General features: G+C 38.6%; 1 protein-coding gene across 2 annotated transcripts; it reads right to left on the bottom strand.

The window, feature by feature from the left end:
* Positions 1 to 8,022: 8,022 nt before the first annotated feature.
* On the bottom strand, positions 8,023 to 24,235 carry LOC102970717 (protein FAM170A-like). Of its 2 annotated transcripts, XM_042982675.1 has the most exons (8): positions 24,221 to 24,235; positions 23,210 to 23,328; positions 21,265 to 21,399; positions 18,993 to 19,133; positions 14,214 to 14,351; positions 13,065 to 13,214; positions 11,019 to 12,055; positions 8,023 to 9,996 (listed from the first exon to the last, which is right to left on the bottom strand). In XM_042982675.1, the coding sequence occupies exons 2-7, from the start codon at positions 23,277 to 23,279 to the stop codon at positions 11,370 to 11,372; spliced, it is 1,320 nt and encodes a 439-aa protein (XP_042838609.1). In that variant the 5' UTR covers positions 23,280 to 23,328; positions 24,221 to 24,235; the 3' UTR covers positions 8,023 to 9,996; positions 11,019 to 11,369. The 2 variants fall into 2 exon arrangements, with proteins under 2 accessions (XP_042838609.1, XP_015395117.2); XM_015539631.2 differs by lacking the exon at positions 24,221 to 24,235 and having other exon boundaries at positions 23,210 to 23,418.
* Between the last annotated feature and the right edge of the window lie 1,028 nt (positions 24,236 to 25,263).

The raw sequence follows: 25,263 nt of genomic DNA, 5'->3' as shown, positions 1-25,263 counted from the left end.
TGTGTGTCTCCCTCTCTCTTTGCCCCTCCCCTGCTCACGCTCTGTCTCTCTCTCTAAAATAAACATTTAAAAAAAGTTTTTTATAACGTTTATTCGTTTTTGAGACAGAGAGAGACAGAGTATGAATGGGGGAAGGTCAGAGAGAGAGGGAGACACAGAATCCGAAACAGGCTCCAGGCTCTGAGCTGTCAGCACAGAGCCGGATGCGGGGCTCGAACTCACGGACCACGAGATCATGACCTGAGCCGAAGTCAGACGCCCAACCGACTGAGCCACCCAGGTGCCCCTAAAATAAACATTTTTTTAAAAGGAAACCCCACTGTGGGCCAGGTTTTGGTTCTGTACTAAATATTCATATTGATAATCTTATGAAATTTTTGCAATAACATCAAGTTGTAATTGATTGAACTATCCCCAGAAGGGATGGTGGACATTAAGAAGAGAGCATATTTAGCTTAAGCTTACAGAATAAAAAGATCCTAGATGCCTGGTGCCAGAGCTCATAGTTGTAATCACAAATTACGAAAGTTGTAACCTTTTGTCATGAAGACGTGACTTCCCATCTGGAACTCTGAGAGACAAGTGGTCAACTTTCTCCTTTAAAGTCTTAAAACTACCCAAACAGGTAATGATCCCTCATTGGGATACATGGGATTGGCACATTTTGCTAATATATTTTAATAAATTGTACTGAGAAATATGTGCAAGAGAAATTTTATGTATTTCAGTAAAATATTACATAACATTTGCAAGGTTGGTGTAGGACAGTGGTTATCAAAGTACAGTCCTAGCACCAGCAACATCAACTTGACCACACAACTTGTGACAGGTGCAAATTTCAGGCCCCATAACTACCAAACACAAATTCTGGAAATGTGTCCCTGCAAACTGTTTTATCAAGCCCTCAGGGTGTTTGTGATGCATGGTAATGTTGAAGAACCACTTCTGGGGAAAACCCTCCCTGGCTTCCAATTCAGGAAAACCAGAAACAGTAAGAATAGGGAGGGAAACATACATTGTGAAAACAGGGAAATTGAACTACTTCAGACAGAATTGTTACTTATTCCTCTTCTAACAATTTGGCCTCAAGAATATTCTGGTAAGCATACAGATTCCCAAGCTGGAGATTTTAATACTTTTTTTTTTTCTGGAGACGGGAAAGGCCCCTAAAGAAATCCCTACATATCTGACATTGAAAATGGCCAGTACTCTCTCATTCACACCACAGGCAAGCCCATGAGTTAACAAATCTTGCATAGGATCATAGCAGTTCCAAGAAACCTTTTATGACTCACTCTAAAACATTTACAAGCCAAACCATCAGTGAAATGCAAATGATAAAAGCATTTTCAGACATGTAAGCTCTCCAAACACACTTTCTTAGAAAACTCCTGGAAGTTTTACTCCACTAAAACAAGGGAGTAGACCCAAACAAAGATAGACCTGGGATCCATCAAGCATAGCTCCCAAGAAGAGCACTGAAAATACATCCCATGAGTATATTTGTGTAGATCTGGCAAGTAACTATTCCAGATTGTTTCTCAGAGATGAAGGACTGTAGGTGGAATGCCTCAAAGGAAAACATGAGGCTGTTCATCTGATGGTTGTGAATATGTAATAAGTGGCATTCAAAGAGGTTTTTAGTACTGTTGAATAATTGGGCAAGGCTTAATGAACTAGGAATGGAAAAAAAAATGCCATAAAAAAAGTAGCTGTAAACAGAAGAAATGTCATTATAATAATTACATGTCTTTTTAGGGAAGAAAAATTATGGAGCTGTAATAAAGTAAATAATCCTGATTCAGTCAAATCAAGCCTTCAAATCCAAAGATTAGAGAATGTAAGTCAGCAAAAATGGAACGAAGAGAAATCTGTGTGTTTGTGCAGGCACATGTATACACAAAAGTGTTTAAGTAAATGTTATAAATAATGGACAATCAAATATGAATAAATTTATTAGTCTAAAAATTACTAAGGACTTGCAAAGGCATATTATCTAAACATATGGCAATAAATGCCAAAAAAACTAAAAGGATGGAAAACATGTTTTAGCATAAAACTTGCAAGATTACTTTCATAATTTATATAATTATTTGAATTATTATCATTTACTTTGATAAAAATAAAATTTATAATTAAAATAAGGGGTAATAGGGGCCAGATTACTCACTGGCCTAAAACAATAAAAAATGGGCAAAATATATAACAGCGCTTAAAATATCAGACAGTGAAAAACAGTAATATTTGAGAGACAGGAAATTAATAAAGCAAACCCTTAAAATGCTCCATCCTACTTCCCAGTAGAAATTTCAAGATGAAGGGAGGGAACACCCATGTAGAGCCTGCTGGACACCCTAAGGTTGACACAGAGTTGAGAAAACCAGGAATCCAGTGAACCTAGAGCTTGTAAGACACAGGAAAAAGAGAAGAGAGCTGCACAGAGAGAGGAGTCTGGATTTATGCAGTAGTCAAATATTCAGCTGAGTACTAATCCAGGAATACATGTAATGAAATCAGTCAAGACTAGAAAAAAAAAATTTAGGCCCTGAAAGGACTAGAGAAAAGAGTGTCCGTAGTTGACACGGGGCTAAGAATGATTCCAGTACCTAATAGCCAGAGTGTAAAAGTCATAAATCAATGGGCAATGATTAGATTATAAACTGTCTTCCCAAAATAGCAGGAAGGAGGTAATTTAACCCTAGAATTCTATGCGAATGTAGCTTTGGTTCTACCTAACAAAGTTTATTTTTTTTCACTTGAAAAAAAATTAATGTTTATTTATTTTTGAGAGACAGAGTGAGAGTGGGGGAGGGGCAGAGAGAGAGGGAGACACAGAACCCAAAGCAGGCTCCACGCTCTGAGCTGTCAGCACAGAGCCCCATGCAGGGCTTGAACTCAAAAATGGTGATATCACATCCTGAGCCAAAGTTGGGATACTTAACCAAGTGAGCAACCAAGGCGCCCCTTTAACTATCAAAGTTTAAAGGTCAGACCAAGCATATCAAAATGTTTCCACGTAATCTGATCTTATCCTATGAGAAAAGTTCTGTAATAATAATTTAAAAGCTCCACCATGCAATACGTAAATACACAATGCCTGACATCCAAATGAAAATTACCAGGCACACAGAGATGCAAGAAAATACAACACATATTAATCAACACTGATCCAGAAATGACACCATACTGAAGGTGGAGTAATGGATAAGGATACTAAAATACGTATCATAATATTCCATATGGTCAAGAAACTAAATAAAATACTGAATATGATAAGTAGAGAAATACAAGACATTAAAAAGACTAAAAAATCACACTTGTAGAGATAAAACCTAAAAAATACGCTCGATAAGATTAACAGATTAGACATAGAGTCATTTGAATTTTTAATTTTAAAAATAAAAATGTAGCAAACTCTTGCCAAGTCATTCTATCTGTAATAGCAAAAATATTTTAAAAATTCTATGCTACATAAGAAAAAGTTATAAAATGTAAAAAAAAACAGTGTAAATTTAAAATGAAGGCACAATTCTGTACTATGAGAAAATCTTTTATAATGGGACACATGCAGGAAAACTAAACAGCTGCTCTTTATTAAACTAAAGAGATAATTTTCCATAGTTAAATCACTCTGTGGTTGCCACCGTACAAAGCAGACTTTAAAAAATTATCTTATACTGCACTTAATGGCAGGTATATTGGAACTGAGGGAAAAATAAAGACAAGAACAAGGAGGACTGTGAATCTCAGAACCATATGTACACTTTTATTGTATACTTTTATAGGAAAATGGGAAAATCAAGTTAATGTAATCATACAGGGGCACATGGGTGGCTCAGTCAGTTAAGCAACTAGCTCTTGATCTTGGCTTAGGTCATGATCTCATGATTTGTGAGACTGAGCCCTGCATAGGGCTCTGCAATGATGGCATGGGATTTGTTTGGGATTCTTTTTCTCTCCCTCTCTCTCTGCCCCTCCGCCACTTGCTCAACTCTGTTCTCTCTTCTCCTACAAAATAAAATAGTGTGTGTGTGTATAAAATGCATACAGATATTAAAATTATTAATAATCATATAGGAAATAATAGTAAATGACAAAAATGGGCTTGGTAGCATGCTAGAAATTTTATTTTATTTGCCCAATTAACAAAACCCACTGGGCAACTCTTCAATATTTATCATTTTGTAAAATGCATGCTATGCTCCATCAATGAAGAAATATACCAGTTGCTGCAAAGGTTGATATGAATGGTATTTAAAATTTTTTTTTAACGTTTATTTCTGAGAGACAAAAAGATACAGAGCATGAGCGGGGTAAGGGCAGAGAGAGAGGGAGACAGAATCTGAAGCAGGCTCCAGGCTCTGAGCTGTCAGCACAGAGCCTGATGTGGGGCTCGAACCCATGAACCGTGGGATCATGACTCAAACCAAAGTCAGATGCCCAAGTGACTGAGCCACCCAGGTGCCCCTGAATGATATTTTTGACAACAGTTAAGGATCCTTAAAAATCCACTACTTCCATATGATTCAGCTTCAAATAAGCTGTACTAAAGATTGAAAATGAATGAAAAAATATTTTGAGTATACATTTTGTGCCAACCCCTGCGTAGCACATAGGCAGGATGGACCTGAAGGAGCACAGCAAAGGCTTTGCAAACTGAACTGACACTGAAACCATGACCTACATAAAATGATAAAGAATTTGCACTCTGAACTTAGCCACGTTGATTGTATTCAAAAATATAAGATACATTTGTCGTACAACTTTAATAGCATTCAAAATCTTCCACTTCAATATTGAAAATGTAACAGATACAATTCTAAATTACCCCAAAACAAAGAAACATAAAATATGATCAACCCTCAGGGTAATATATAACTGACAAATGTCAATCTCATGATGTCGCAGGTGGAATTTTCAGAAAAAAAAAAAAAGCTTTAACACAGCTACTATTAACTGTGGTCAATGAGGTAAAGATAAACAAATCTAAATGAGTGGAAAATGAGCATATTATAAAGATATACAAGCAGTAAGAGCCAACTGGAAATTTTGGAACTAAATATTATAATATCTTACATCTTAAAAATTATGAATGGGGGGGGCACCTGGCTGGCGTAGTCAATTAAGTGTCTGACTCTTAATTTCAGCTCAGGTCATGATCTCACAGTTTGTGAGATTGAGCCCCATGCTGATTTCTGCAGTCAGCGCAGAGCCTGTTTGGAATTCTCTCTTCTCTCTCTCTGCCCCTCCCATGCATTCTCTCTCTCTCTCTTTCTCTCAAAATAAACTTTTAAAACTAAATAAAAATTATGAATTGGGCCAAAGAGCACAATGACAAAGGAAAGATTCAGCAAATCTGAAGGTAGATAAAGAGAAATTCAATTATGAAAAAAAAAAAGAATGAAAAAATGTTAAAAGAATGAACAGAGCCTCAGACAAACAGGGATAATACCAACAGTTCTGACATTTATGCCACTGGTGTCCCAGAAGGAGAATTTACAGATTCAAGAAGCTTGTGAATCAATCTTGTAAATCCTGCACAGGGTCTGTAGAATGAAAAGTACAAGCACTGATAAAAAAAAAAAAATCAAAGAAGACCTAAATAAATGGAGAAACATATAATATCCATGCTTTGGAATGCCAGGCATTTTTAAGATGTCAGTTCTTGACAAAATGATGTAGAGATTCAATGTAAGCCTTATTAATATCCCAGTAAGATTTTTGGGTATATATTTACAGGCTTACCTTAAAATTTATGGGGAAACACAAAGGAATTAGAATGGCTAAAACAGTATTGGAAAAGCAGCAACCAATTGGAAGAACCACACTACCCATTTTTAATAATTGGTCAATATCTACAGCAATCAAAACAGCATGGAATATCAAAGAGATACACACATATAAATCGATGGGACTTGAAATAGGGAACTTGGAAATAGTTCCCCACACAAATATGACTAGCTGATTTTTGACCAAAGTTACAATATTAATATAAAATGATGGTGGAAAAAATGTATAACAGTGACCATAATCATCCATCTAACCCTCACATTCCGCGCAAAAATTAACTCAAATGGATCATAGATATACATGTAAAATGGCAAGGTATAAAATTTTTAGAAGAAAACATAGGGGAAAATCTTTGGGACCTGGAGTTAGGTAACAAGTTTTTAGACATGACACCAAAGGTACTATCCATAAAAGACAATAGCTGAAGTATTTGGATTCATAAAAATTGGAATTCTGGGGGCACCTAGGTGGCTCAGTCAGTTAAGTGTCCAACTCTTGATTTTGGTTTAGGTCATGATCTCACAGTTTATAGGGTTGAGCCCGTGTCACGGAGCCTGCTTGGGATTCTCTCTGCCTGTCTGCCCATTGCCCACTCACTTGTGCGCACTCTCTCTTCCTCAAAATAAATAAACATAAATAATTAAAAATAAATAAATAAAAATAGGTAAAAGGCTTATACTCACAATCCACAAAAGAAAGACTGCAAATGATAAGTACCTGAAAAGACATGCAGCATCCCTAGTCATAGGGAAACACAAATTAAAAACACAAAATACCACTGCATATCTACTGAAATAGTTTAAAAATATTTACATCTATATTTGTCATATATTATACTATTATAATAACACTCTTAGGCATTTATATGGGGAAAACTCACGTCTACATTAAAAACCTTTGTCACAGAAGCTTTATAATCACCACAAACGTGAAAGCACCTTTGAACACTTGACACGTTAAATGGCTCTACATAGCTCGATGGAATACTACTCAGCAATAAAAGTAATGAAGTATCAAAGTATTCAGACATTTTGGCTGGATCTTAAGAAAATTGTTTAGCTGGAAATGCCAATCTCTGACGTTTACATATGGTACCATTCCATTTATATGAAATTTGTGAGGTAAATAAGTTATAGAGATGGAGAACAGATAGGTGGCTGTCAGAAGTTGGGGGAAGGGAGAATGGGTGTGCCCTTTATGACCAGCTTAAGAGAAGTGCTTTGTGGTATCAGAGCATTTTTGTACCTTGACTGCAATGATATGTATATAATTCTATACAAGGGATAAAATGTCATAGAATTATATATAAAAACATACAAAAAATGAGTGCATGTAAAAAGAGTGACATCTTAGGAAGGTCTACAGGATGGTTTATTGTATTGTTCCAGTAAATTTCCTGTGTTTGGTAACGCGCTACAATTATGTTGAAGGAAGCAGGGTGATAGGTACATGGTACCTCTTTGGAGTGTTTGCGTAACTTCTTGTGAGTTTATATTTATATCAAAACTAAAAGATTTTTTAGGTGCGCCTGGGTGGCTGATTCTTGATTTCGGCTCAGGTCATGATCTCATGGTCTGTGGGTTTGAGCCCCAAGTTGGGCTCTATGCTGACAGCATGGAGCCTGTTTGAGATTCTCTCCCTCTCTCTGTGCCCCTCCCCTGCTCTCTCTCACAAAAATAAATCATTAAACTTAAAAAAAAAAACCTAAAATTTCTTAAGAAGCTCAGCATATCTAAAATAATATATATAAAAAAATTCCTACCCAGACATATGAAACTACTGATAAAGGTAAAGAAAATAGTTACTAAAAATGTATGAAATTTTATTTGTGAGTAACTAAGTTGGGTGCTTTTACCTGTATCTTACTCACCTCACAATTACTATTACTTTAGGTACTATGATCTCCATTTTTTTAAAATAGAGCACTGACTCAGTGTACAAATATGTTAAGTGGCAGTAAGAAATCTAGTCCAGTTTGACTATTTTGAAGCCCGATCATTTTGTTTATACACCCAAATATTTGTAATGCACTTTTCTAATTAATCAAGTGTACGTACTGAGTATAAGCATATCTCTTACTGTTTAAGTATAAAATCAGAGGAATATAATAATGTATTACTGATTTCTAGGCCACATCATTTCAACTATTATAATGGAAGAAATTATCATGTTAAAGTTGATTTGCATCAATTAAGGGACATTAGGTAACAAACAAAAGTAATCGACTCAGGATAATGGAAACAAAACAAGAATTTATTGAAGTGGTTAGTGGGGGTGCTTAGCATATTAAACTAATAGTTAAAACAGCCAGGTCTTCTAAAAAGGAGGAATTGAAGCGTGTCCAGTCTTAGAGGCTCATAGACCTTGAGTCGCAGACAAAGGATAACTCCCCACCAATTGCCCCAGTCTCCAGCTCCTCTATTTTAATTTTCCAAGCTATCAGTACAACCCAGACTGATGATTATTCCCAGGGTGAATCATGGAAGCCAAGTAGCGAAGTAAGGACTTCACTTCATTAGTCTGACTTACTTGCCCATATATTTGTGGCCAGAAAGTAGAGCTTCTTATCAAAGGAAGCAGGAAAAAGAATTACACAGATGAAAGCAAAAGCAACTATAATCCACCCCTTCTATGACACACGGGTACACACACACTTCTTATATGTACATATCCATAGGGGCAATAGACATAAAAATAGTTTCAAGATAATCATATATATATATATGATATATACATAAAGAAGAGATGTGTATATATATGATATATATATGCATATAAACACATACGTATCTATATATATACACACACACCTGGATATACTGTATATATACATATAGGTGTCCCAAATGCCATAGGTCAGTTTTAAGCTTTAGTAATACCAGAAATGCAAAAGCTACAAATTATAAACACCACCATCTGAAAGTTGAACTATTTTAATTTCCCTTATATAGCTTTGTGAACTGTAATGCTTTAAAAACATTTTTTTTGTGTGTATCTGTCCCTCTGACTGAAGATGGCAGATGACAAAGAAAAATTACAATTTATCTTTGAAAATGTATAATTACAGTGTTAAGTGACATGCAAATAATTCAACATGCAAATTATATTGTTCAAAAATTGGTAGCTTTTAGGTTTCTAAAATGATTAAGCTTGAAAGTGTGCTATGACTTTTGGGACACCCTTGGGTACATATACTTGATCGTCTCTGATGTTTGTCATACGTTCCATCCTTCCTACTTTGACCGTGTAAGAAGTGTGTGTACACCTACACGTGCACGAGCTCATGAAAGCCAAGGAGTGGGTTTTCTTTACTTTTGGTTTCGTCTGTACACTAGCTTTTCCTGTCTCAATGATAAGAATGGCTCCCCAGGCAAATAACTGTGTGGGTGAGCATGTTAGAGAAATGTAGGGGAAAGGTATATGTGCGTTTAAAGAAAAAGATATCGAAAAATAAGTCAAGTTGTTAACAAAGACTACGTTGGTGGGAATGTGTGGGTGAAAAGGTATGGATGACAATCTGTACCATCTGTATCCGTCAGTGTTCATGCTCTGCTACACGTATTCTGGGTAGAAGGTATGGAGGAGGGGAATACATTTGGTGGGTTGAAGAGTGACAGCTGGGCTGGAGAATAAGACTACAAGCCAGGTGGTCAAGCCTCCACTAAATGAAAGGGACCTGAGAAGCTACAAGTAGAACTGAGACTGGGAAAGAAATTGACATATCCTTTTAAACCTTCTGTCAAGTTAGCAATCTCCTCCCTGGAGTCCTGCCAAGTCCTCATCAACCTTCTGTTGCACCGGTGAAAGGTCTAGGTATGAGAAATGTGCTTTCCACAGTACTAAGATCTCTCTAGGGATATCGCCCTCTTCTCCACAAGGCAACCTTGCAGATGTCTGCAATGGCATCGAACTCCTGGAGGGGTGAGGTGGGTTGGCAGGGGCAGGAAAGTTGTCTTGCAGATCTCCTGAGTGCACAGTATTCCTGGTGCTCCTCGGGCTCCTCACAGGTCCATGTGGATATTTTCTCCAGACACGGGCACCACATTTTACCAGGGTAACTTGGGAGCAGCTGCAAAGGATAAGGGACATCCATCTACAGCCAGCCCTCCCTGCTATGGGGCTCACGAGAACTTTTGTGCTCCCATCAGACTGTAGGAAGGTACTGGATACCATCACTTGAAATCTTTGGGCCATGGGTCTGTGTTGCTGTGAGAAAACCAAAACAGAGAAGAGGGTCCCTTCAGTGAGGAAGGCAGCTTTTCTTATTTTAGTGATAAGTTCTCAGTCACTCTACATTATTCAGAAAATTTGGGGCCATTCCCGGGCTACAGTCTAACTGATTTCTGGAGCATGGAAAATGAGCCCTTCCTTCGTCCCATTAACTAAAAAGACATACACCCATTCGTTGTAGTGTGAAGCTGGCTTTGCAATGTCTTTGTAGTTTCATCCATGTTTAACCCCTCTACAGATCCCTTAGAACAAGGCACTTGATGCTGTAACAAAAATAAAGAATAAGATGTGGGGACTGTGCACTTTCATAAAAGAATATGAGGATCCTCCAGGAAGCAACACATTAAAAGCTTCCAGAAAGGATCCTTGGCAGAAGGGTACCCTCGATCCCTCTCCTCCTCCAGTTGCATCTGACACTTGAGAGAAAGCAACCAGAACTACAGGCAAATAGTATATACCAAAGGGGATGAAACAACAACAACAACAACAACAACAAAACAAAAAAAGGATTCCATTGGTTGTTTCTCTCAAGTGGTTGTGACTCCCCAGCAGATTCCTCAGGGTATGCAACTCACAGTATGACATCTGAGATCTCACTCACACCTAGGAAGACTGGCCTGTGTACCAACCCTTCCTCCAGGAGACAATGTTTGTCCCTGCTAAGCCCTGTGCCTCTTGAAAGGGAGGCAGGCCCAGGAATATATTTAGGGTGGATGTGACTCCCAAGACATTTGGTTTACCTAGGAATGATGGGCCCAGGCTTGTCTGCCCTACTGAACTACCAGACTGGTCTGTCTTTACTCCTGTCTCCTCAAAGGGCATAAAAAGGAAGCATTCTCACTAATTAATTCCACTTTCAAGTCTATATTCTTCTGAAGGAAATTCATCATCACAGTTACTGGAGAACCTCAGGAGGCATCTCTGCTGGCTGCCACCTTTTCTCAGAACCCTGAATCCCAAATACCCTTGAGGTGCTCTCTTACCCCAAGGGTCCTCACCTCTTCTATAATTTGGCCCCTAGAAGTTGCCACCTTCCAGTGAGTCTTTTTTTTCTCAACTGTAATGGTGGCGATGATATACTGGTGTTCACTGTTCTTTCGTTGGCTCAAGAACATCTTGCTGTTCCACAAGGTGTGACCTTCCTTCTTCTTCCTCCTTCTTGGGAGAGGAGTGGGTAAAAGTGAAAATGGTTCTCTGCTCCTATGGGTGGTGTGGTGATAGTGGTGAGGGTGGGGGTGGGTGTAAATAAACAACAGTGGGTATTAGGGCTGTTTAGAGAAGATGAAGCCCCCTCAGTAGAGTATGGCCTACTCTACTTCCTCTCTTTTAGGGGCTGAAAAGTAGTCTGTTTATTTGCGTGAAGATTTCATGCCAAAACGCTTTCCTTTCTGGCATTGGTACATTATCTTCCTGACTTTATTCCTCTTCCTCCTCTTCTTCTCTATCCTGCTCTTCTTGCTCTTCAGCCAAGTCAAGGTAAGATGGAAAGTACGGCAGCTAAAGCCCTCACTGATCCCATGCTGCACGTGCTGCTGGAGGACCTCTAAGGTGGGGAAGACCCGGCAGCAGCCCATGCACCTGACACCACTATCCTGGGACACCAGCCATTCGGGCGTCTTGGCCCTGGAACACTCATCTACAGCTGGAGGTTCTGCTGGACTCTCAACCTCCTCCTGTTCCTCTTGGTCTTTGTTGTTCCAGCTGGACTCACTGTCAGTCAGGAGTTCCTTCGTACCCACATAAGAGAGGGTGGCTTCTGTAGGGCTCTTTTCAATAAAGGTCATTTTTTGTATTCTTGTCTTCTTTGAGGGAGGCTCCAGTCCTTCCTCTGTGTCACATAAGGCAGCCACTCCCCTTTTCATCTGGACACACATATAGTAAATTGTCATGAGCCTTTCCTCTTTCATGTCTTCTGAGGTAAAAGAGGACTTAGTATCACTGACAAAATGGAATGGGAAGGAGACGTGTGGAAAGGGGGAGGAAGTCTCCAACTGGTATCCAAGACAAGAAACATCTTGATGTAATTGGTGGATTCCTAGGAAAGAAAATTCCAAACATAAAACAAGTAGAATAAGTATGTGATGTCTGGAGGACTTAATATGGCCAGGAGAATATTCCTATGCGGAAATGTGAAGCAGAAGCATATGTACATGTTACACTGCAGAATTCTGGGAGTGGTATGTTTTACTTGAGGTGCACCTGGTATAACTGGAGAAATGAGGGTGTGGTGTGTCTAGCGGAGTTGTATGTGTGTCTGGGGACATCTCTGGTGAGTGTTTTCGATACTGGTAAAAGGCGACGGTGGATGAATGTGCGCATGTGCGTTAAATGTGAACAAATGCAGGAGCACTGCCTATTCTTGCTGCGAGTCGATATGACATCGAGTGTTAGCAGAAGTGACCTGAGCTCTCAGAGTGTGTGGCTCCATGAGGGGCCGAAGTCTTTGTGGGTCAAGTGGCATATAGATTAGAAAGGCAGTATATGAAAGTGCATTCCCTCCAGGGTCTATGAATTTTCTGCAGTTTGGCTTAGCATGAGGGAGTTGAAACAAGTTATCTGTGTGAGGCAACATAAATTGCTTACGGGATTAGTGTGTAAGTGGGTGAGTCGGAATGAAGGTACCGGGGCATACCTACACCATGTTACTAGAACACAGGAAGGTTAATGAGGAATGAAGGCAGGTAAGTTTGGTAGAAAAAGTAAAAGGAAGGAGAAATGGCACCATACCTGGTAGGAAGGAATACAGATGAGTGAGTGTGTGTGAGCATATGAATTCATGCTCCTCTGAGGGGGAAGGTTCCGATGAACTGCCCACACCGGCACTGTGCTCTACATGACCCATCCCAGTGTTCATATGAGGAGCTGTGTCTTATCTTTGAAGGGACACTGACTCTCTCTGTTCCTCTGCAGAGGCTTCAGCCCAATGCCTCCGCCCTGAAACCCTTTTCTGCTTTTGAGGGGAGACTAAATAAGTAGGGCTTGGGCCAAGCAGCTCAGTTTTATCTCCTCTCCATACTCAGACCCCACCTGTTTGTTTTTCTTACCACAATCATCAACAGGAACGAGCTTGCGTACAGAGGAAACACAGGAAAAGTATTCTGAGACAGAGGACTTTTCTTCTGCTGCCTGATTGCAGGCAGGGACCACTACACATGACTCAGCAGGAGGGACATCCTCTTCACCTTTCGTGACTTCTGGAGAATGGAATAAACACGAAGAAACACACCAAAAACCCAAAACATTGAGGTGGCATTTTGTGGAGTCATAAAAACAAACAAAACCAAACAAAACATTGAGATGTGGCATTTTCCAGAGTTTGTCAATTCAAAAGACACACATTGAGTGGACATTAGAAGCCACACATCATTACCAAACGTGAGACTTGCTCTCATTAAAATGAAGGTGACTTTCTCATTTGAAACCCAAAAACTCTAAGGTGCGTTGGCCTTTGAAAACTTCACTTACTCTAAGATATAAGTAAATAATAATTATTAAAATTGTGTTTATGGTGGACGCCCATGATATTTAGTACCTCGTATGTGATATTTCTGGAGATGTGTAGAGAATACTGAACACTTAGAAAGAACTATTCCTGGAAAACAGTATGCAGTCACTTAAGTTGGATATTAATAGCTTGATTTTCCTCATGGGAAATTGTGTAATTAGGGAATGTGGGGTACAAGTTGTATGAAGACCTCTGCATCTACATCTACTTACATATGGATATATATCTATCTACACACACATATAGTGAGGATAGATAGATGATGGATGGATGGATGGAGAGAGAGAGACAGAGAGAGGGAGGGAGGGAGACAGAGAGAAACATAGATACAAAGATATGTATATATACAGATAAAATCGATTTTCAAGATTCCCTCGGAACTCTGGTGCTGGAGATGGTCAAATTAAGACTTCACAGACTCCTCTTCTGGAAATGTATTTCTACATTTCTCTTAGATTTTTAATCTTCCCATTCAGATCCATTAAGGGCTTCTTCCAAAGAAGACAGGGATGCTGAAATGGTATATTCTGCCTAACAATTATAAACAGAGACCCTGGGCAGTCCTTGAGAGAAGAGGTCATCTATGGACATTGCTGAGCAAAGGAGCTCAATTCTAATTTTTGACTAACACGCTGCCTCACCACCATGCCTGAATCCCCCTCAGCCCCTCCTCTCCCCCATCACATACCACTGTGAATGGGCCTGTCTGGAGAAGGGACACCGAAGATCTGTTCTGAGCCTGAAACCTTTGCCATCTGGTTGTGGAACTGGACCAACCTAGAGGGTCCAGAATGTGAAGAGTCTTCTTCACCTGATTTTAAGACCTCTGGGGAAGAGAAGGAAAATCAGATATTTTTTTGCCTCCACTAAACATTCAAGAAATACCACATAGAATCACACACATGGCACTTATCTTCATGAAGATTATAGTCTAGTTTCTGTTCAAAGTCCTAAAATCAAGGTATATAAAAATATTTGTTGGAATGAAGTATCTGATGAACTATGAGTGCCCTATGTTGTTTTCTGGAGTGTATCCAAGCTCAAATTCTTTCCAGGTACATGATAAGGTAAAGGTCTCAGTTTGACAGTTGTGGTTTATGATATATAAGTCCTGCTGCTTCATGATAGGTTTAGAATTTACAGGAAAGAATTGACTGACTTCCACTGCTGGTCCTTAACCTCCCCTTCCAGGTTATCTACTCTTGTGGAACCTCACATGAGGGCCCTGCTGAACAGGTATGCAATGCAGGACCTGGAGACTCCAGTAGGAACCCCAAGGTGGACTTCAGACCACACCTCTCAACAATGGACACAGCTCCCCTGTCAACAGCTACTGACTGCTAAATGGTTCAGCCCTCATTTGGCCCTGTCACTTGTGTCACTTTTCTCACATGCCCCACACATTGTTCTGATCAATTTTTGCTCCTATACTTACCAAACTCATACCCTACCTTTAAATCTTCCCAATCTACAGGTAAATTCTATGTTGTTGGTTATTTTCCTACTAAAATATGCATATTTCTTGGATCACCTCTATCTCTACCATGACTTTAAACACATCATGGAAATCGCCAGTTTGTTTTCCTTCCTCCTACATTTCCATGGACTTTCAGTAATAGGTGAATTTTTGTTCCTGATAAAGTAACTCAGGATTAAGTCTCTTATGTTTAAAAACTTCAGTTAAGCCTGGACCCCAATTTTTACTTCACAAAATACGTCTATTTTGTCTCTTGGATGACTGGTAGGTCATGTTGGTGTAAGGATGAGACAAGTCAGTGGAGGTGGTATATCTTTCAGAGAGTTCGTATGTGTACCAGGTTTGATGAGTACAGTCTGATGTGTGCATGTGTCTGTCAGGTTTCTTCAATAATTTTATGTAGACAGTGTAGGGGTGACACGGACATTGAATGTGAAGGTGGCGTTGAGTATGATGTGTTGGGTGATATGCAGCATAATTCTGTATAGGTACAGCCAGTACATCTTCCCTGTATCATGAGTGATCTGTGTGTCATATACTATTGAAGTTCAAGTAGTTACATAATATCTGTTGGTTTATGACAGACTATATGAACCTGGGTGATTCTGTGAGATCTGGTGACACTGAGAAAGTGTTGGAAGACTAACCATGTGAAGGATACATGGGAGACCTCATATGAGCTCCCAGATTGTGGAATTGCATGAGGAACCCAAGGGACTAGGAACAGAAAAGTTTTAGAAGATGGTATATGATTGTGTTGGCTTCATGCATTACTGTGCAATACGAAGTTCTACAAGAGTGAGATTATCTGTGTGAGTTAGAGATTACAGTATCTAAGGAATGAGGTTAGAGAAAGCAAACGTGAAGAATACAAATGCTGCAAAATGAGCATTTGTATCCTCCTTACTATGTGAGGATCTGAGCTTATGAGAATGTCTGGGAGTGTAAACAATTGGGAGCAGAGAATGGGGAATGAAAGGAAGAGTGTTAATACATGTAAATGTGAGGGCACACGGTGTTGAGTCTAGTTGTGGGTGTGATGGAATAAAGATTCCTGTGTGTTTACGGGGGTAGGAGGTTGTTAGAGATAAAATTTAAGGATTCTTTTCAAATCTCTGTCCCATCTTCACCCGTTAGAGGACATATGCTAAGGAGTTTACTCCTCTCAAAGAAAAAAAGGAAAATCTAGTGGTTCCTCCTTAGATACTCTCTCTGGTCCTTGCTGGCCCATTTCACACTGGTTGTCAGAACTCTGCCCACATTATGACCAACCGAGTTCATCTTCCCAGGTTCAGACTGAGTTTATCTTGCCATTTCTCAGAGATGTCTGACATTTCCTTAGCCTCCATCTTTGCAAACACGGTTCTGTTTTGATATCCTTGCACTTTGGGCTATTTGTCCTTTTTGAGATTTCCCTCGAATCTCTCAGTTTTATTTTATATGGCTGCAAATGAGTATCCCCCAAGGGGGAAGACACCTTGCATTCTCACTGTAGTCCAGACATAGACTTGGATCAGCTGATACCAGTTTGTAGACAGCAAACGCCGTGCTTACTTTCTCTGCCACTCCCTACCTCCAGTCCAGACATCTCTACTTACGAGTATTCTTATTGTCAGAGACAGAGAATGAACAGTTTGAGAAAATGACATTGTTTTCTTTGTGCCTGGGAATAGGACCAATCAGTGTAGTTTCCTTTTGCTTGTTTAAGATTTCTGTTAAAGTGCATCCAAATTAAAGAGATATATCCAATCATTCATACACTCAGTTCATTTGGGTTTCTAACTCAGACATACGTGTGCCACATATGGAGAATACTGCATGGAGAATAGAGTCTTTTTTCTGGCCAAAGCTCCAGAATATAAGTACTCAAAAATTTTTTTAAAAATGTTCCCAACTGTTGATGGTCAGGTAGATATATGTATATTGTCTTCATGGAGACCCCTACAGTGTGTCCGGGAACTGTGCTATGACAGAGTGTAGTCAATATATTTAAATATTTGTTTACTTGACTCTACATCTGCCATTGCGTGTAACACATTTTCATTTTCGTTGTTAACCTATTCACATGTCTTTGCGTGTAACACATTTTCATTTTAGTGGTTACAGGCTGAATAATACCTTAGCCAAAGATGCCCATAACCTATCCCCAGAACCTGTAATGTTACCTTATAAGGCCTAAGGGACTTGACAAATGTTATTAAATTAAGGACCTTGAAGTAGAAAGATTATTTTGGATTAGATGGGTGGATCTATATGACATATTTTAGACTTCTGACCTCTATAATAAGAGGATAAAGTGTTGTTGTCTTTAATCCACTAGATTTGTCATAATGTTATAGCATTTGATAGCTGATAACAAATATATTACCTTAAAGTAAGCACTGCCATATTCACTGGGAGCTTTCAAAATGGGCAGGCTCTATTTACCCAATTTCCTTTCTTTTCTGAGGGCGAGTTACTTATGTGAGTCAATGGTGCTGCCCACTCTGTGCAAAATACGCAGCTTCGAATACTTGAACTCCCAGTCATGTTACATGTGACTATCATCTAATACTTCAGGTATACACGTTTTGTTGACCATCTCTGAATTCATGATTACCAGTCTGGGTGTATTAATCATCAAGCCTATTTACATTCAATCACAGACTTACCAACTCCTCAGCTCACCTTTTGTTCCTGTGTTCCATTCCATCTTTCTGAATAGATTCTGTGCTTGTAACTTTTTTATATTTTATTTTTTACACTTTTTACCTGAAGAATGTCTTTATTTCATCCTTATTCTTTATGATATGACTGTTCTTTTCCTTCAGCACATAGTTTTACACTGTCTTCCAGTGTTGACAATCGCTGCTGAGATGTACACTGCCTGACAAATCACCATTCTTTTGAAGTATTGTGTGCTTCTCTCTAGTTGCTTTAAGGTCTTTGTTATTGAGGTCGTGAATGTTTGTTTTAGTATACTCAGGTTTGGATTTATTTTTGCCTTTCCTGTGATAAGCTTCCTAATAACGTTTCCTGATTCTAAGGATTTGTATCTTCCATCATTTCTGAAAAAAATCTTGACCATTATCTCTTTATGTTGTCTTACTTTCTTCATATTACTCTTCATGAACCTCGGTTTGATATGTCATACTATCACATTTTGTCCTCATTTATTGTAATCTCTCTCTCACACTTCCCATCTATTTATCTCTCTGATTTCTATTTGTAGGTAATTCCTTGGCTATATCCTCTGGGTCACAAATTTTCTTTTCATTTGTGTCAAATGTGATGTTTAATTCATCCCACATTTTTTATAATTTCTAAAATGTTATTTCTCATTTCTAAAACTACCACTTTTTTAAAAAAACTTCTTTCTTGGTAGTGTTTTCAGTTTTTACATCTTTAATAGTTTTAAACATTATTTACCACCCCTAAAGCACTATTAAATTAAGTGAACTTTGAAGCTAAAACTTGGTGTTCACGGTGTTTGCAGAATCTACCTTGAAGGTATATATTTTGTAGTTTTCGATTGTGAGCTCAAATTCAGCAATTCATTACCTATAGGACTCTTTAACATAGATAACTAATGATGCAGGGCTCTTTTATATTTTCTCTGGTCATGTATTACTAGAGTGCTACAAGCTATGGTTTAATTTTATATTAATTCTTAACTTGTAGGCTTAATGGACACCACAGCAATTGTGGATACTGTGTCTTTGATTCTACTTCTTCCCTCAATAAATGATGTTTGTCTCAAAATGAATGCACAGAGTACCTTCCTACCCCCTACGAGTGAAAAGTGTTTATATATAATGAATTCCTATTGAGGGTACAGAAACAGAGACCTAGACTCCCAAATAAGAGAGGAGGAGAATATGATAACTGGACCCAATGTGTACCTTTCCCCCAGTGGCTGAGCAGAGATGCTGAGCTGGACGTCTACAGGTCTGTTCAGACTCCCACTGCCCTGATCTGCCTACACTTTAAATGCCCTTTCTTTCTCCTTACCAACATAAGGGTGATGGTGAAAGGAGGAGTTATAGGAGAAGTATTTCAATGCAGAGTGTCCATCTTTTGCCTCAGAGACCAGAGTACTGTCTTCCAAAGAGTACTCAGGTGGTGGATCATATTTGTGTGACTTTGGGATTCCTAGAAAATGAAATCAAAGTCATAAAAATAGTTGGCTCCATTCTGTTCCCCTCCTACTGTCTTCTCCCTAACCTACTCTCCCCACTGCCAGCACCCTCCTGGGGAAATACTTATTTTGTCCTGAACAGTACTTCAGCATTCCATTCTTCTATCTGGATCTTGCTACTATGGCTCCTCATATCCATTCACCCTGGTTAGGATTTTTGGTACCATTTGCTTTCCTTTACATTTGATACTCTTTGACCCTCCACATTCAATATCCTAGAGATTTATAACCTCAAATGGAACAATTGATGCATTTTTATTTTTGAAGAACATAGTTTTTATTATTATACCAGTGTCTCTGTTTCCAAGTTAACCAAGCTCACTGCTCACTAATAGTTTAAGATTATGATCGTTCCTCTGGGGCGCCTTGGTGGCTCAGTCAGTTATGCATCCAACTTCGGCTTAGGTCATGATCTCACAGTTTGTGAGTTCGAGCCCTGCATCAGGTTCTGTGCTAACAGCTCAGAGCCTAGAGCCTACTTCTAATTCTGTGTTTCCCTCTCTCTCTGCCTCTCCCTGACTTGTGCTCTGTCTCTCTGAAATAAATAAACATTAAAAAAAAAAAAACAACGATGATCATCCCTTATGGATGTGTCTGCACATATTGTAGCAAACTGTTGTGATGGATGCAATGTGATTTGTGTGTATAAGCTCCTAACATGTTGCTTAAGACAGGACTGATGCTTAATATATGATTGATTTGGTGTTTGTGAATCTGAATACGGGGTAAATTTTGCGTGAGTGAGAACAGTAGGTATGCTTCGTGTCTGTTTCAGTTCAGCTAATATCTATGTGTGTAGATTGCATGTCCCATGATTACATGTTTGAGTGTATATGCTGTTATGATTCAGATGTATAAGGTAATGATTAGGAATATTCTCTTTAAGGCTCACCGCATTAGTTGATTTGTGAAATCTAAAGAAATAATGAAAGAACATTAGAAGGTGTAAAAATCAAAACTGTAAGAGAAAGAATATATAAGGCTTTGAGACTATGTGAAGATCCAAATTAAATGGGGGTATAGAGGAGGATGCGGAAGGTTAAGTGTACAGTGACATGTGACTGCATAAGAAAATAAAGGCATAAAAGACTCATGTCTAAGAGATTAAGATAAAATCTGAAAACTACCACCTAACAATTTAACTCAAGCATTCTCCAAACAGAAATATGTCAGATAGCAAAATGCATGTAATAGAATATTCAAACATCACTTTTTAGAATAGCCCCATATTAAAAACAACCCAAATACTCAGAAAAATATAATCAATAAATTATTTATATTCATAAAATATGTGTTTGTGTGTGTATATATATATATATATTGTGTGTACATATATATATATATATGTGTATGTATCTGACACACAGAACATAAATTTCACACATATGATGAGTTAAAGGAATCAGACACAAACTATAAATTGTGTACTACTATTTAAATGAAATTAAAAAAAATAAATGAAATAAAAAAAACAGGGATAACTAATCTAGGGTTCTAGAAGTCAGAGAAATTACCACTGTTTGTATGGTAGGGACAAAAATATGGCACAGAGAATTTAGACACATATGGAAGATTATAAAGAAATCAATGATGGGAATAAGGAGTGCAAAAAGTGTATATGGTGATAAGTGTGAGAACACTGGCTATAAAAATACATGAAAGGGACGGGTCTTAGACTGGATGTCTCTAAAGTCTACCTCAAGTCCAGATCTCAAGGATCCTACCTCTTTTGGTCCACTTCAAGCTTTGAGTAATTTCACACCTTCCTGATAACATATATGCTTTGCTGGCTCATACTGACATTCTCTTCCACGTTTCTCTAGTAAAATTCTCATACCCAACACTCTCCCACCATTTCCTCAAATAAAACACCACTCTCCACTGATCTTTTGGGGCTTATTCTAATCCTCTTAAGTATTTTTCTCTTCCAACTGATGGCTTCCACAGTTGATCATGGAAGAAGATGAAGACACATTGTATGTCTGTTTCTGTACTAGGGAGCCTTGTATCAACTAATGGGCAGAATCACCCAGTTTATCTCTGGCCTCAGCCTAGATCCCAATTTATTCAATACACTCTCCTTACCAGCACCAGCAAACATGTTTTCTGAAGAGATGCAGGAGAAGTAATCTGAAGAGGAAGAATCTCCCCTTGCTGTCTGGTCTTGAGTTGGGGTCATTCCCTTGTGTCCATGATGCAGAACTTTTAAATTCATATATGCTGAGAAATTACATGAAAATAATACAGATGTAGTCCATGTTTGCTGTTTGTACATTTATCCATCCATTAAACAAACAAGAAGAGTCGACCATGTGACATGTTTTGTGAACAAACATGGACTCCATTTTCATGGATAGCAAAATATAGCTCATGTATTGTATTTATATCATGATTGATTGGGTTTATATAAGGGCACTCTTTGTAAATGGAGCAGAGACTGTAAGCTGTCTCCTTTCGACCTGGACATACTACTAAATTATATTTGTCAACTTCTCTTGTGGTAGTTCTGACCACGTGATTATGTTTTTCACAATAGAAATGAGTGGAAATGGCATGTGCCACTTCCAACCAGAATCATAAAGACCTCCTCTGTGTCTCTCTGAGCTCTTTCCTTTTCTAGCTGATGAGCATGTTGATAACCCAGGGTCTATTGGAAAACTGCATGTTAATGATAGCAAAGTTTCCATCAGCCCAGGAGGCTTGACCCACTCCTCCTCATATACCCTGAATTATTAAATAAGTAAGAAATAGATGCGTTTGTGTATGAGTTACAAAGGCCAAAGTAGAGATGTAACGTGTTCTTGAGGGGCAAATAAATGGACCTAGTACATAGTACATAGTACATACTAAGCATATGTGATATTAGTATCTACATTTTCCTGGCTTATTTACATTCTACATGTGTGTATATGTGAACACATGGTTGTGAGTGCATATTTTACAGCTTTCATAGTTTACACTTAATAACATCTCTCAACATGCACTCATTTTATTGTAGGTAGACATGACTCACTTTCTAGCCCTCTCTCCCCAGAAACCCCAAACATTGTTGGAAGTGCCAAGTTCTCTTCAGGAGTAACAACTGCCACTTGGAACTTTGGGGTTGGCTCTCAACTGTCCCCCACCCCCACTCCCTTGAACAATGGTTTTTCCTTATAGAAGTTACTTGTTTACTGTTAATCTCCATGGTAACCAGAATTATTTCAGTTTCCCATTTTTTTTTTTTTCAGGAGAAAACCACAAACTTTCTCCTCAGTTCAACCATTACGGCTAAACAGTGGTATGTATGTGTATTCTGCCTTTTTCTTGCATTTCACATAGGAGCCCCACATTTACATTTTCATAGTCTGAAGGAAAACAATTCTTTTTTGCTTCTGAATAAATAAATTATGACTTTAAATTCTCATCCCTCTACAACCAGTTTTAAATGTTTTAATTTTTTTCTCACTTTTATGAGCCACATTTTCTTTTTCATTAACAGAAGAAAGGACTATTAGAAGACTCATAATAACATCATATACTTACCCAATGCCCTTAGGCAAAAATCAAATAAAGGAAAATACGATTTTTTAAGTAAAACTGTACTACTCAACCACCACGCCTGTGACACAGTGAGTGACATGGTATAAACAGTACAGATCTTAAGCTGCAGAGACAAGGACTTGGCTATTTGAACTTTCTCTTTACTCTCAGATGACCTGTGGTCTCAGAAAAACCAGCATATACACATCCCTCTCCTACCCATCCCTCCTTCTCTCCTTTGCCATAGCTAGGGATACTCTCTCCCTATTTTTTTAAGTTTATTTATTTTGAGAGAGAGGGAGAGGGAGAGAATCCCAAGAAGCCTCAGCACTGAGCTCAATGTGGGGCTTTAACTCATGAACTGTGAGATCATGACATGAGCCAAAATCAAGAGTTGGACACTTAACTGACTGAGCCACCCAGGTACCCTTCTCCTTTTTTTTTTTTTTTTTTTTTTAAGAGGCAATTCCATGGTATCCTATGCTCAGAGAAGATGCTTAACACATACCTCTTGACTTCTTGGAAGTTTTGGGAAAGTATGTACTTTCCAGATGTTTCCTTTTTTGTTTCTGCTTCATGGTTCACCTCTTCAGAGTGACTCAAATCAATACCTTTCTCCCTGAAACTCTGCTCTCAGAGAGTCAGTGGAAAATAACAGAGAATCAAATCAGTACATTCAAGAACAACAACTCACTTGAGAAGTTACCTCTCACTAAATCACTGTCTTGACCAGTGCTCAGAACACCATCAGGACTATTATGATGCAAGTCAGCATCAAAATTCTGTGACCTATGCGTTACATCAGTGCACCCCAGGGACACAGCTGGTACTCACAGGACAGAAGGAGTGCCATGACCCACTGACTAGAGCAATTGCTTTCCCCCCAGTGGAAACCCCATTAGTGACTTGAATTTGTGAACTTTGCACATGATATCAAAACTACACATGACTTGGATCAAACAAAGAACATTCTTTTATGTATCTACAGTAACCGCATTACTAAATCTCCCCATGTAGACGATATTAAAATCGTGCCTGAGAGAACTAGGTCTGAATGGTAGAAAAGAGTTGACATTAGATCTTATTAGCAGTACTATTTAACTTATGTGAAATGGTTATATGTAAGGTATATGTTGGTATATACATATGCAGTTGAGGACATCTCATAATCCTACACAACCCTAAAATATATTGACATTCCCCACTCCCGGGAATAGTCTTATGTATTTTGACAACAAGCCGTTGTCTCTTTTGCTACTCTTTTTTCTAATTATTTCCCAAGAGATTTGGGGAAAGTTAAGCCCTTGTATTACATTTACATTCCCTGGACCACATAATGAAGCTTGTTCTCAAGCATGAAGGTCTCATTCTACAGGCTACTGTTCCAGGCCCCAGTCTATGTCCTCTGGAAGGAGCGGGGCTCTGTATAGGGTTTGAACTCTGTGGTTAGCTCCATCCTATATCCCATCTACCACTGCATACACCCCCTCCCTTAGGGGCAATCTGTATTTACTTCCACCTCAGCAGCTGGACTAAAACCAGGCCATAATCTATGGCCTCCTTCTGTCTTCTTTGGTCCCAGTAGGCACTGCCTCTGCACATTCCCCTCACTCACCAGGGGCTCAGCCTCTTACAGCCACTGAATGGCAGGCACATTTATCAAGAAATGTTCAGCCTTGTTAGCAAAACAAAAATTAGATACTATTTTACATGTATCATATTGGTAAAAAAATAGTAAAAAAATTGGTAAAAAAATGATTATAAAGATATGGGTAAAAAAAGGAATCCTCATGATCTAAAATGACTTATGTAGCCATGGTGAAGAACAATTAGTCAATATTTTGTAAAATTAAATAAGCATTTACTCCACAAGCCTACAATTTCATTCCATAAAGAGGTCATTACAAGAGGGATACTCATGGCACTATTTATACCAGCAGGGAGCGCTAATTTTTGTTTAGTTTCCAACTCAAGAAGAAAGGGCAAGCAAAGTATGATAAGTACATGTGACAGAATTAATTTCCAAGGGTGTAAGTCATGCCCCTTAAAATATATGACTACAGGGAAGAATGTGATCAGAGATAAAAAGAAAATAATGCAATCAAATTATCACAAGTAGTTCCTTAACCAGACTAGTTACTAAGCAGAATTATGAACTCAACAGTCAATACTTTGTGGAAGAAAAAAATAAGAGTAATTTCACCCAAAAGTAAATGTCTCAGATTATGTCTAGATCGAAGAGAAAGAATTGTTCTGAAGATTCTTTACTGTATTAGTTTCCTTTTGCTGCTACAGCAAATTACCACAAACCTGGTGGCTTAAAATACAAATGTATTATCTTACAGTTCTGGAGGACAGAAGTTCAATATGGGCCTTACATCCTGAAATCAAGGTTTTCAGTTCTGTCTGGAGGCTCCAGGGGAGAATCTGCTCTCTTTTCTCCTCCGGACTTTAGAAGTTGCCTGAATTCTTTGGATCTTGCTCCCTCCCTTCATCTTCAAAACACACCACTTCAGGGGAACCCGGGTGGCTCAGTCAGTTAAGCATCTGACTTCCGCTCAG

The sequence above is a fragment of the Panthera tigris genome, chromosome A1, assembly GCF_018350195.1.
Source record: "Panthera tigris isolate Pti1 chromosome A1, P.tigris_Pti1_mat1.1, whole genome shotgun sequence".
NCBI lineage: Eukaryota > Metazoa > Chordata > Mammalia > Carnivora > Felidae > Panthera > Panthera tigris.
This window is presented reverse-complemented; position numbering and strand designations above follow the sequence as displayed.

Excerpts from the sequence above, each read along its gene's own strand:
- LOC102970717 (XM_042982675.1), bottom strand. The coding sequence starts at position 23,279 with ATGAAGCAGAAACAAAAAAGGAAACATCTGGAAAGTACATACTTTCCC. Across the intron at positions 13,215-14,213 it reads AGACAGGCCCATTCACAGTG|AAGTCACGAAAGGTGAAGAG; the intron begins GTATGTGATGGG and ends TCCATTCTCCAG. Across the intron at positions 12,056-13,064 it reads CGTTCCTGTTGATGATTGTG|GAATCCACCAATTACATCAA; the intron begins GTAAGAAAAACA and ends TTTCTTTCCTAG.